This window comes from Chiloscyllium plagiosum, unplaced genomic scaffold, assembly GCF_037043375.1.
Source record: "Chiloscyllium plagiosum isolate Xiang-an unplaced genomic scaffold, Cpla_swu_hap1 HiC_scaffold_10, whole genome shotgun sequence".
NCBI classification, from domain to species: domain Eukaryota; kingdom Metazoa; phylum Chordata; class Chondrichthyes; order Orectolobiformes; family Hemiscylliidae; genus Chiloscyllium; species Chiloscyllium plagiosum.
In genome coordinates, this window is record NW_028270148.1 from 19,718,317 (window position 1) to 19,731,053 (window position 12,737).

General features: G+C 39.3%; 1 protein-coding gene across 1 annotated transcript in view; it reads right to left on the reverse strand.

Annotated features, from left to right (window-relative positions):
• Positions 1 to 560: 560 nt before the first annotated feature.
• The window catches only part of LOC122552653 (3-oxo-5-alpha-steroid 4-dehydrogenase 2-like), a 195,821-nt gene continuing 183,644 nt past the window's right edge, over positions 561 to 12,737 (reverse strand). Inside the window, exons 4-5 of the mRNA XM_087990961.1 lie at positions 8,989 to 9,139; positions 561 to 2,627 (exon numbers count right to left, since the gene is read on the reverse strand). Of these exons, the coding sequence (XP_087847087.1) occupies positions 2,561 to 2,627; positions 8,989 to 9,139 (218 nt within the window). The 3' untranslated portion in view covers positions 561 to 2,560. The remainder of the gene's footprint in view (positions 2,628 to 8,988; positions 9,140 to 12,737) is intronic.

The following is a 12,737-nucleotide window of genomic DNA, read 5'->3' on the forward strand; positions in this document are numbered from 1 at the left end:
GTGTAAATGATGTTTCCATTTGTCCCCTTACAAAGTGCATAACCTCACATCTGGTAAATGTTAACTACCTAGTCTGCAAGTTTTCTCGTACCCCTTTATGTTCTGGCACATTCTTCCTTTCTTGTCGATCTTCGGTCACTTGCAAATTTTGATATTAAGCAACTTATGCCCAAGTCTAAATCATTCATGTAAATATGAACAGTAGTGCAGGCACAAGTTCTTGTAAAAGAATATTTTCCACCTTCCTTCAATACAAGATATTACACTTAACTCCTACTCTTGTTTTAGTCAATTTCAGTAACTATTCAGCAATTTGATCATTAATTTTGCATGCTCTAATCTTTGTTATTATGAGCCTACCATGTGATACAATCCACAAATGGAATCTAACTTTACTCTTGTAAACTTGGGCTAACGATTTAAAAAAAGGCAGCTTTGGTAACCAAATACATAACTATTATCTGAACATAAGAGTTGTGTTGAGTGAGGTTAACATTTATCCTTTCTACTTTGTTTTCCATTTTTTTGCTTTATTCTAAAAGTCACAAAAAGATCAGAGGTGAAGTCAATAGTTTAATTTATTTGCAAGGAATAAAATCAACAAGCAATATCATTGCAAAAAATGACATCATTTCATTTGCACATTACTTAAACTGCTCTGTAACAAAAAGCACATTCTGGAAAATGATCTAATTTCAAGAACATGAGGACTGGTTTAAGAAGTAGTCTTTGTCTTATTATTACTTACTGTAAAACCTGGATATCCAGTCTTTTGATGTTAGAGTTAGACATTTCACTAATTATTAGCTGCAGTCAAATTGTGCCTAATATTCCTTAGTCAGGTGTTTCAGCAGTTTATTGTAATCACTTTTTTTAAGCGAAGAACTGCAGCAATAAAAACAAAAAAGGATTGGACACAATTTGATTTGTTTGGCCAAGTGAGAGCTTTTAAGATAGATTCTCATCAATCCCCTGGGAGATTTCTCACAATCTCACCAAACTTGCCTCATTAGCCACTTAGGAGAAAGTGAGGACTGCAGATGCTTTAGATCAGAGTCGAAGAGTGTGGTGCTGGAAAAGCACAGCCGGTCAGGGAGCATTCCAGAAGCAGGAGAATTGACATTTCAGGCACAAGCCTTTCCTCCTCTGATTATAAGCCCGCTCCTCGGATGCTACCTAACTGGCTGTGCTTTTCCAGCACAACACTCATCTCATTTACTACTTACCCTGCCTCTACCCTATTGCATCTACACATCCAATTCTCTGCTGTTCCCAGAATAAATTGCCACTCAGCAGATACCTACTGACAGATTGGCATCTCTTGTGCATGTGTCATCTTTTAAAGCCTGTTGTGAACCTGAACAAACCCTTTTTGTCCTAAGCTGCCCAGCATAGTTTCTGACATCTGCCTTGGATTTGGCAGACAGGGGGAAAGTTGGAACCCAGCATTGCAAATAGGGACCTGGAGGTCCTGCTGCACATGGTGGTGCAAATGTGGGACTTCCTCTTCCCCAGTGGAGGTTATGACACCAGACCATGTCCAAGGTTGCAAACTGGGTTGGAATAGCCTTAACCATCTGGAAGGATAGCCAGCACTTTGGAAGAAAGTCATTGCACTTCTCCACTCTGCAAACAAGTGCACCTATCTGCTCTCCGATACTTCACACTCACTCATTCCAGCTGTATCTGCTTCCAACCACCTCACAAACTATTATGCCCTTTGTTTTTGAAGCCTAAAAGAATAGCATGCAAAATGTAAGATAGATAATAACTGAATATGATTTTATCAAAAGCCTTGCTACAAAATTTTTGTCCAAAGAGAAAAGCTCTATTAAATAGTCCCTCAACCTGAACAGTTTATTTATATGTTGTGGATATATGTTCGCTTAGCTGGGAATTCGTATTGCAGATGTTTCATCCCCTTTCTAAGTGACCTCTTCAGTGCTATGCAGCATCCTATGAAGCACTGCTGTACTGTGTTGGTTGGAATTTATTTGGTTTTGTTCCTGCTGCTTCCGGTTGCCATTGGCAGTGTTTGGTATATTGGGTCTAGGCCAATGTGTTTATTGATGGAGTCTGTGGATGAGTGCCAGAGGATCTCAGAGGACAGCGAGAGAATTCCTCGAAGCTTGACACTCATCCATCACTAAACACATTGACCTAGACCCAATATACCATCCACTGCAATGAACAACTGGAACTGGCAACCAGAAGCATTGGGAATAAAACCAAATAAATTCCAACCAACACAACAGCACTTCACAGGAGGCTCCACAACACTGAGGATGTCACCTAGAGAGGAGGCAAAACATGTGCAAACCAAATTCCCAGCTTGGCGAACATAGCCATAACAACTACAACTGGAACCCAAGCTACAAATCTTTACACAAACCTTGAGTTCATTTATAATGTTAAGTTAGGTCATTAGTAAATACATTGCTGAAAATCTTATTTCTAGCAAAGCTCTTAATAATCAAAATATGGTTTTGAATTAAGTAGATTAATTTTTGCAATCTGCAATAGAATAACTGAAGTCTGTTTGAGCTTTAAAATTGTTGCTTCAAAATAAAAAGGGAATTAAAATCTTCCTAGATTTTGGATAGTCCTGGAACTTCTCCACATAAAACCTGGGGAGAGAAAAATAAAAGAAGTTGACCAGCAAACTTTCACAATGAAATATTCTACAATATACTGAACACACTTTTGCACAATGTTGAAATGATATAATTCATTCAGGGAGGCAATGTGGCTCTTCTAGTCAAAGTTTAGAAAGGGAATCAAATCTGTGCGCAACAAAGCCCCACAAAAAGCATGTGATAGCCACCAGACAGTTCGTTGAGAATTTGTTTTTAAATGGCTACCTTGGAATCAAGGATCTTTGTTTATTTTCCTCCTCCCTAACCCAGTGGTACTGGTGCAAGTATTTACTATTCCCATTGACAACAGCTAAAAATCAGCTAAATGCATTATAAAATATAGATAAGATGTAGTAACCAATAAGTAGTACTGGCCAGCTATTTTTCTGACTAATATGCTTCAGCAACAATAATCAATTTTTAATTTTCACAAGTTAGCAACAAATGATCTAGTGGTGTATGTCATAAAAACTAAAAATACCAGAATTCTTTTGTGCCAAGTAAACGCACTATTTCAGTTACTGCAAATTAAGGTGGTGTACTTATCAATGCTGAGCTCTAGAAACTTAGAATCCTGTGAGTGAAAAGTTGAAGATTATACTGAAGGTCAGAGACGAGGACTACAATTATCTGGATTATTAATAGTCTTTTTATCTTAGACCACAAAATATAGGCGCATAATTAGGCCATTTGACTTATCACGGAGTGAAGGCAGGGAACCTCCAGGGTGGAGAGATAAATGGGAGGGGTTGGGGAGAACGTAGCAAAGAGTACAATAGGTGGAATGGGGTGGGGATGAAGGTGATAGGTTAGAGAGGAGGGTGAGGGAGGGTAGCAAAGAGTAGCGGGTCTGTTTCAGTACATGGTTGAAGAGCTTCAGGGCACAGGAGATGACCTGGGGGTTGCAGTGAGAGAGAGACTCACTGAGACGTCTGCTCCACTATATGATCATGGTTGATATGATTTTCAACCCCCTTCTCCTGCCTTGTCCCCATAACCCTTGATCCCTTTAGTACATCAAAAACACTGTCTTAAATACATTCAATGACTTGGCCTTCACGGCCTTCTGCGGCAATGGAGTTCCATAGTAAACCACCCTCTGGCTGATGAGATTCATCCTCGTCTCAGTTCTAAAGGTCCGTCCCTTCACTGAGGCTGTGCCCTCAGGTCTTCATCTCTCCTACTGGTGGAAATACCTTCTCCACATTCACTCTATCCAGGACTCTTAGTATTCTGTAAGTTTCAGTAAGATACCCTCATGATTAGATTAGATTCCCTACAATGTGGAAACAGGCCTTCAGCCCAACAAGTTCACACTGACCCTCCGAAGAGTAACCCACCCAGACCATTTCCCTCTGACTAATGCGCCTAACGCTATGGGCAATTTAGCATGGCCAATTCACCTAACCTGCACATCTTTGGACTGTGGGAGGAAACCAGAGCACCCGGAGGAAACCCATACAGATACTGGGAGAATGTGCAAACTCCACACAGACAGTTGCCCGAGGCTGGAATAAAACCTGGGACCTTGGTACTGTGAGGCTGCAGTGCTAACCACTGAGCCACCGTGCCGCCCAATCATTGTCCTTCTAATCTCTGAGTACAGACTCAGGTTCCTCAACCACTCCTCATATAATCCTTCATCCCAGGATCATTCTTGTAAACCACCTCTGAACTCCTTCCAACACGAGCACATCCTTTCTTAGATACAGGGTCCAGAACAACTCAATATTCTAAATGTAGTTTGACTAGAGACTTAAATACTGTTTCCCATGCTAACATTTGTCTCAAGCCTGCTGCCCAATCATTGTAATTAACCAGCGTGTAATATCATGTTTACACAGATTAAAATTGGGTCTCCAAGGACTTATCTTGATATTCCTACTAACATGCTACCCCTCAGTGGCATTATGATGTTAGTTTCCACATGTGACGTAGGTCTTTGAAAGTGGAGTCCCAGGTAGCCAGGATAGCGAAGGCGGCATTTGGTATACTTGCCTTTATTGGTCAGTGTTTTGAGTATATGAGTTGGGAGGTCATGTTGCAGCTATATAGGACATTGGTTAAGCCACTTTTGGAATACTTATTCAATTCTGGCCTCCGTGCTACCGGAAAGATGTTGCTAAACTTCCACAGAATCCCTACAGTGTGGAAACAGATCATTCAGCCCACCAAGTTCACTGAAGAGCAACGCACCCAGAACCATTCGTATAACCCTACATTTCCCATGGCTAATGCACCTAACCTACACAACCCTGAACATTGTGGGCAATTTAACATGCACATCTTTGGACTGTGGGGGGAAACCGGAGCACCTGGTGGAAACCGAAGCAGACAAGCGGTGGATGTGCAAACTTCACACAAACAGTCGCCCGAGGGTGGAGACAAACCTAGGTTCCTGGCACTGTGAGGAAGCAGTGCTAAGCATTGAGCCATTGTGCTGTTCCAAATTGCTGCAGGAGGAATGAAAGGGAAGAGGGTCTGGACCGGACACGAAAAGAAAAATAACTTGAAAGTGTTCAGAAAATATTTACAAGGATGTTGCTAGGATTGGAGGGTTTGAGCTATAGGCAGAGGCTGAATAAACTGAGGCTATTTTCTCTGGCATGTCAGGGCTGAAGGGTGACATTACAGTGGTTTGAAAAATCATGACAGGCATAGGGTGAATAGCCAAAGTCTTTTACCCAGAGTGGAGGAGTCCAAATCTCAAGGGTATAGCTTTAAGGGGAAGGGGAAAGATTTAAAAGGGACCCAAGGGGCAACCTTTTCACACTTGGTGCTTGTATGGAAATGAGCTGCCAGAGGAAGGGTGGAGGCTGGGACAATTGCAATATTTAAAAGGCATCTGGATGAGTGTATGAATAGGAAGGGTTTAGAGGGACATGGGCCAAATATTGGCAAATTGGTCTAGATTAGTTTAGGACATCTGGTCAGCATGGATGTGTTGGACTCTACCTCACCAATACAGTCTCTGTCAGCCTGTGTCTCATTTTCATCAAACTGCTTATCCGATTTTCAGAGGGAGCAGAAATTTCTTCCAACTAAAATGTCGGAAAAACCAAAGTGATTAGCTTCAGTCCAGGTACTAACTGAACTGTATGCTATCAACTCCATTAATCTTGCTGGAAGCCATCTGAGGTGACCCAGACTTCACAATTCTATTGTCATACTGGACCAAAAAGGAGTCCACATATCCACACCATTAAGACACCTACTTTTAGTTGAGCATTGTCTCGCCCCCAATCTCCGCTGCTCTGCTGCTGAAATCTGTATCCATGCTTTTGCTACCTCTGTTACAACGTTCTTCTGGCCAGCCTCCCAGTTTTACCCTCGAGATTTAAGGTTATCCAAGACCATATCACTAACCTTCATTAGCTTTGAGTGTATCAGTAGGTAATGCAGTTTTAAGATTCTCATTCTGGTTTTAACATCGTTCTATGATTTTACTCCTACTTTTCTCTAATCTCCTCCAGGCCTACAATCCTTCAAGATAGTTATTAATCTTTTAAAAATGTGATGGCCTTTTGAACATCACTCATTTTAAGCATACCAGTGCTGGTGGAAATATCTTCACCTGAGGCCCTAAGATTTGAACATTCCTCCTACAACCACACTTTTCTCCTTTTATGTGGTCTTTAAAACCTGCATATTTGACCAAGGCTTTGGTCATCTTCAGTTATCTCCTATTAGGCTTAGTGCCAACTTTTGATTGCTCATGCTCCATGAAGGGCCTAAGAATGTTTTATATAAAAGACACAGATATTCTTGCATTGAGCGCATAACTAAAGAGCATGGAGAAGCAAAAGAAAGTGGAATGATTACTGGAGTGGAGTGATCTGAACCGTAATCCTGAATACTATTAGAAACACTTAATGTACTTATGCAAATTTCTCAACATTCTAAGAAAACAATATTGAAGAAATTAGAGATGTATCAATTTCCATAGAAGAAACAATACATTGATTTACCACATTCAGTAAAATACATTTTAAAAACTGACCTGCTGTGACTGCAGCCTAACTGGTGTTCCCATAAATGAAAGGGCCACTGGTATGTCAGATTTTCCAGAAAATTAGTCTGCAGCTGTAAACAACCCAATCTCAACTTCAGGTGTGCAAACTTTTGGGTTTCCTGAATATGGCATAACCCCTACCCCAATACTGGAGATTCAGGAAACACTTTAGCACTCAAGAAACAGATACTTCATGACTAAATTTTTACAACGTTAACACATTTGAGAATTAATCACAAACTGGAAGAAAATTGCCTGACTGATGTCTGCTGATTTTTGCACTCCACACTTGCTACTTAGACAGTCACACAGCACAAAAACAAACTCTTTTGGTCCAACCAGTCTTTACCAACCATAATCCTAAACAAAACCAGTCCTACGTTCCTGCGCTTGGCCCATATCCCTCCAAACGTTTCTTATTCATGTACATATCCAAATGTCTTTCAAAAGTTGTAACTGTACCTACATCCACCACTTCTGCTGGAAATTTATTCCACACACACAAACCACACTGTAAAAAAAAGGTTGTCCTTCATGCCCTTTTAAAAGTCTTTCTCCTCTCATCTTAAAAATATGCTCCCTAGTCTTGAAATCCCTCACCATTGGGAAAAAAACCCACCTGCCACTCATCTTATCTATACCCATCCTGAATTTATAAATCTCTATAAGGTCACCCCTCAATGATCAAGTGAACAAGTTCCCAGCCTATCCAGCCTCTCCTAAAATTCAAACTTTCATTCCCAGCATTATCCTGGTAAATCTTTCCTGACTTCTTTTCAGCTTGATAGTATCCTTCCTGTAACTGGGCAACTAGAACTGAACACAATATTCCAGAAGAGGCCTCACCAACATCTTATACAACCTCAATGTGACATGTCAACTCCAATACTCAAAGAACTAAACAATGAAGGCAATTGTGCTAAACACCTTCTTAACGACTTTGTGTACATGTGACACACGCTTCAAAGAATTATGTACCTCGGGTCAAGGCCTTACTTTTAATTGTACAAGTTTGTTTTACCAAAATGCAATACTTCACATTTATCCAAATTAAACTCTATTTGCCACTCCTCGGCTCTTCAATAACCTCCTTCACTCCACAGCACCAATTTTGGTGTCATCTGCAATCTTACTAATCATGCCTTCTACATTCTCATCTAAATCATTTATATAAATGACAAAAGCAGACCAGCACCAATCCCTGTGGAACACCGCTGGTAACAGGATTTCAGTCCAAAAACAATCCTCCACCACCACCACCTTCTGTCTCCTGCCATTATACCTTCTTTTCTTTTTTCCCCTCACCTTGTTGACTTGCTCCTCCCAATTGCACTTGAACTATTCATTGCATATGGTCACCAATCTGACCACTCTCTATAAAGATTTTTCATCTGCATTCCTTCATACGATTTATTAATGATCATCCTATGTTCATAGATTCTATTTTTATTCCCCTAGAAAAGTAAAATGTACTCAAAGCTTTCCATCTATTGAACACCTTCATAATTTAAAAGACCTCTATAAGGTCACCTGTCAGTCACCCCGTATCAATAGGAAAGGAAAGAGCGAACAGCCTGTTCAGTCAGAGACACGTGCATTTCAAATGCAGGCAACATTGATTTTGCCAATGGATGCAGAAGTCATATTTACAAATAGGCAAATCATTAAAAGGGAGGAGGCAAACAAAAATGATACCATGTTCAAACTAGAGTAACTCTCAATGATGAAAAAAAATCTGTTCTGATTTTTCTGTAACAGCTTATCAATGTTAAAACATGTCTTGACACACCATACTCTGCAAATTGATTAAAGGCAAGTAAAGATGGACTTTTAATTTTAGATCCAAACTTAATTTGATTTAGGCTGGAAACTTTTAAAATCTGCAAGTGCACAAAAATGTTTGGTTAAAATAATTGTTATTTATTACTGTACATGAAACATTTCAAAAATATAGAATGCCACTACACTAATATTGTTTAAATAAAAATAACATACACTGCCAGGGTAGATTTTCTGTTCTTGATCCAGGACAAATACAACACCTGATATGGCAAGATAAATTAGGCAGGGTGTAATGAATTTTCCCCAAGATAGACAATCACTTTTAATAGATACATTAAGCTTTCTTCTCCACTCATTTGCCTTATTTGTTTTTGTCTCCAGTCCTAAGTTCACTTGCCTAGGAAATCCGTAAACACTCATGCACCAGAACAGCACAAATTGTACTTAATTTTATTGAACCTGTATGATCAAGACCATGTTCAAAAGAAGAAACTTGACTTAAGGAAAATTAAAAATCAGTATTAACAAAAAGGTTGCATTTTAACTTGTCAATTGTACCTGTGATGATAAATAGCACGAGATCCTAAGGATAGGGTTGTGAAAATGGCAAAAGCAAAGGCTGGGAAGGTCCAAGTGGCAATGGAATAACCAAACCACTCCACAATTTCACCAAAGTAGTTTGCTGCAGAAACATATTCAAATAATCCTCCTAAAAACAAAACAAAATAGTTATTGTTGTATTATTGCAGAGAACACAGACAGTGTACTTGTAAGACAGCTAAATGACAGCACAGGATGTGATGCTCCAATATAGAAAGAGTACCCCCCCTCCCCCTTGTCATCTTTAGGAGCATTTTGTAGTCAGCCAAGTGTCATGTTATAATCATGTAATTTAGCTGTAATATCAGTAAGCATAGGACCAGGCTATGTGCACATCTAAAATCTTATAATTGCCTTGAAGTTTATTAGCAACATTCTTTACATCAGCCTCAACAAAAATCAGGTCTTCATGGTATATTTCGGGCTAGTATACAGCGACAACACTCAGATTATATCACACTGATAAGATACCACACCAGTTATAATGTTTTCTTCGAAACAGAAACTATTAAGTATAACGTCCCGTGTTACACCATCACTGAAAATTGCAGTCTATTGCTAATGGTACAAATCAATTCATAGCATCAAAATTCAGAGTCAGCTGTTTTCATTATTTTCTGTAGTGAGAAAAGTGTCTTCCTTTATCTGGTATGAAGTACTGAAAGCGATAAATCTATACACACACAATATGCGTATATATACTTTGAACATACTGATGTGAAACCAAGTAGATTGATACAACAATAAGGTATTGATTATCACTTCATTAGCTACTGATCAATAGGCCTGAGTCACAGCTACAGGCTAATTGAAAATCTCAGTGTATCATTTGAAAGGGAAAAAAGGTGAGTACTATAATATTTTCTCTAAGATAAAACAAAAAAGAACTGTAGATGCTGAAAGTCTGAAACAAAAACAGAAATTTTTGGAGAAACTCGGGTCTGGCCACATCTATGGACAGAAAGCAGAGTTAATGTTACAAATCCAGTGACCCTTCTTCAGATCTGCCGAATCTCTCCAGCAAAGTTTCTCTTTTTCTCTTTTCCCTCATATTCTTTGTTAAACCAGCAACAGGTTTAAAATTAGCATGAGGCATTCCTGGGCCAAATAAAACGTAGGCAACAGCTGCACTAATTTCTGGCAAATGAAATTGTGGTGAAATCAACCCCTACCTTTAATGTGTTGAATAAATTTCTCAACCACTACATTAATGTAAAAAAAAGGAGTAATTCTGTTGAAATACAAAAGGAATTTTGTATAAATGGGTTGATCAGCGTAATTTAATCAATTTGAGGGTTCCTTCTGTTGCACACAATTGAGGTTTTTCTACTTCATGTCGTAGCAACCCTTTAAAATGTTGTTAATTTTAGTGCCAAATTATAAGTGATTTTGCAATAGGAACTGAATGAATTCAGGCCACTCAAATTGATTTCCTGTAGGTTGCTTATGGACTGATCTGTAATAGGTAAAAGTTACTTTGAAAACCAAGATGCTTTATAAAAGCAAAGGTGGTAGATTATAAGTAATAACCTTACATTAAGTGTAAAACGCTGGGTTTTATCTGTCAACTGGTCTGCATTTATCTTGGAGATTGTTTAAAATACCGAAAGCTTTTGTTTTATTTTCCCAATTCAACTCGTTTAAATCTCAATTTTCTGAATCAGCAGGCAGTAGTGTTTGAGTTAATTTGGATCTGAATATACAGTTTCATTACAGATAGAATTGCCCAATGTTGGTAAAATTTTATTAGTCATTGATCACATTAGGTGGCTGAAATTATTGAGAGAAACCAACTATAGATATCCAAAACACAAGCTTTATCCATGAACACCAGCAATATCAAATAATTCATTCAACATCCAACATAATAATGAATTCACAATGAAATGACAGGTATTCCGCTCATGAATTTCTTTTACAGAAAAAAGTAACCAAGTCAGAGTCATAGAGCTGTACAGCATGGAAATAGACCCTTCAGTCCAACTCATTCATGCCAACCAAATGTCCTAAATAAATCTAGTCTATTTGCCAACATTTGGCCTATATCCCTCTAAACCCTTCCTATTCACATACCTATCCAGATGCTTTGTTCCAGTCTCCACCACTTCCTCTGGCAGCTCATTCCATACACGCACCACCCTTTTCATGAAAACATTGCTTTTGATGTCCCTTTTAAATCTTTCCCTTCTCACCTTAAACCTATGCCCTCTAGTTTTGGATTCTCTCACCCTGGGGAAAAGACCTGTCTATTTACTTGATCCATGCCCCTCATGATTTTATAAACCTCTGTAAGGTCACTCCTCAGCCTCTGATGCTCCAAGGAAAACAGCCCCTTTCTATTCTGGCTGTCCCGACAGCCTAAACTCTCCAACCTTGCATTATCCTTGCAAATCTTTTCTGAACCCTTTCAAGTCTCACAACATCCTTCCTATAGCAGGGAGACCAAAATTCAATGTAGTATTCCAAAAGTGGCCTAACCAATGTCCTGTACAGCCGCAATGTGACCTCCCAACTCTTGTGCTCAGTACTCTGACCAATAAAGGAAAGCAAACCGAACGCCACATTCACTATCCTATTTACCTGCAACTCCACTTTCAAGCAACTATGAACCTGCACTGCAAAGTCTCTTCGTTCAGCTAGTGGACTAATGAAATTTTACCAACATTGGCCAATTCTATCTGTAATGAAACTGTATATCCAGATCCAAATCAAACACTACTGCCTTCTGATTCAGAAAATTGAGATTTAAACGAGTTGAATTGGGAAAATAAAAAAAAAGCTTTTGGTAATTTAAACAACCTTACCACTAAGTGTAGAAGTTCTGCCCTTATTTGCCTTTCCAAAATGCAGCACTTCACATTTATCTAAATTAAACTCCACCTGTCATTCCTCAGCCCATTGGCCCATCTGATCAAGATCCCATCATATTCTGAGGTAACTTTCACTGTCCACTACACCTCCAATTTTGAAATAAACTTATTAACCATACTTCCTATGTTCACATCAAAATCATTTATTAAATGACAAAAAGCAGTGGACCCAACACAGATACTTGTGGCAGACAACTGGTCACAGGCCTCCAGCCCGAAAGACAACCTCCAGTCACCACCCTCTGTCTTCTACCTTCGAGCCAGTTCTGTGCCCAAATGGCTAGTTCTCCCTGTATTTCATGTGATCCAATCTTGCTAATCAGTCTACCATGAGAAACCTTGGTGAATGCCTTACTGAAGTCTATACAATGTCCACCGCTCTGCCCTCATCAATCCTCTTCATTAGTTCAAAAAAATGCTTTCAAATCAGTGAGACATGATTTCCCATGCACAAAGCCATTTTGACTATCCCTAATCAGTCCTTGCCTTTCCAAATACATGTAAGTCCTATCCCTCAGGATTCCCTCCAACAACTTGCCTACCACTGATGTCAGGCTCACTGGTCTATAGTTTCCTGGCTTTGCCTTACCATCTTTTTTAAGTAGTGGCATCACATTAGCCAACCTCTAGTCTCCTGGCAGCTCATCTGTGACTATCGATGATACAAATATCTCAGCAAGGGGCCCAGCAATCACATGCCTAGCTTCCCACAGAGTTCAAGGGCACATGTGATCATGTCCTGGGGATTTATCCACTTGGATAACAGTAGATAATAACAAGTGAGAATAGTTGAATTTGGCAGTGAATATTTTTTTAAAAATTCAAAATTAATTACAG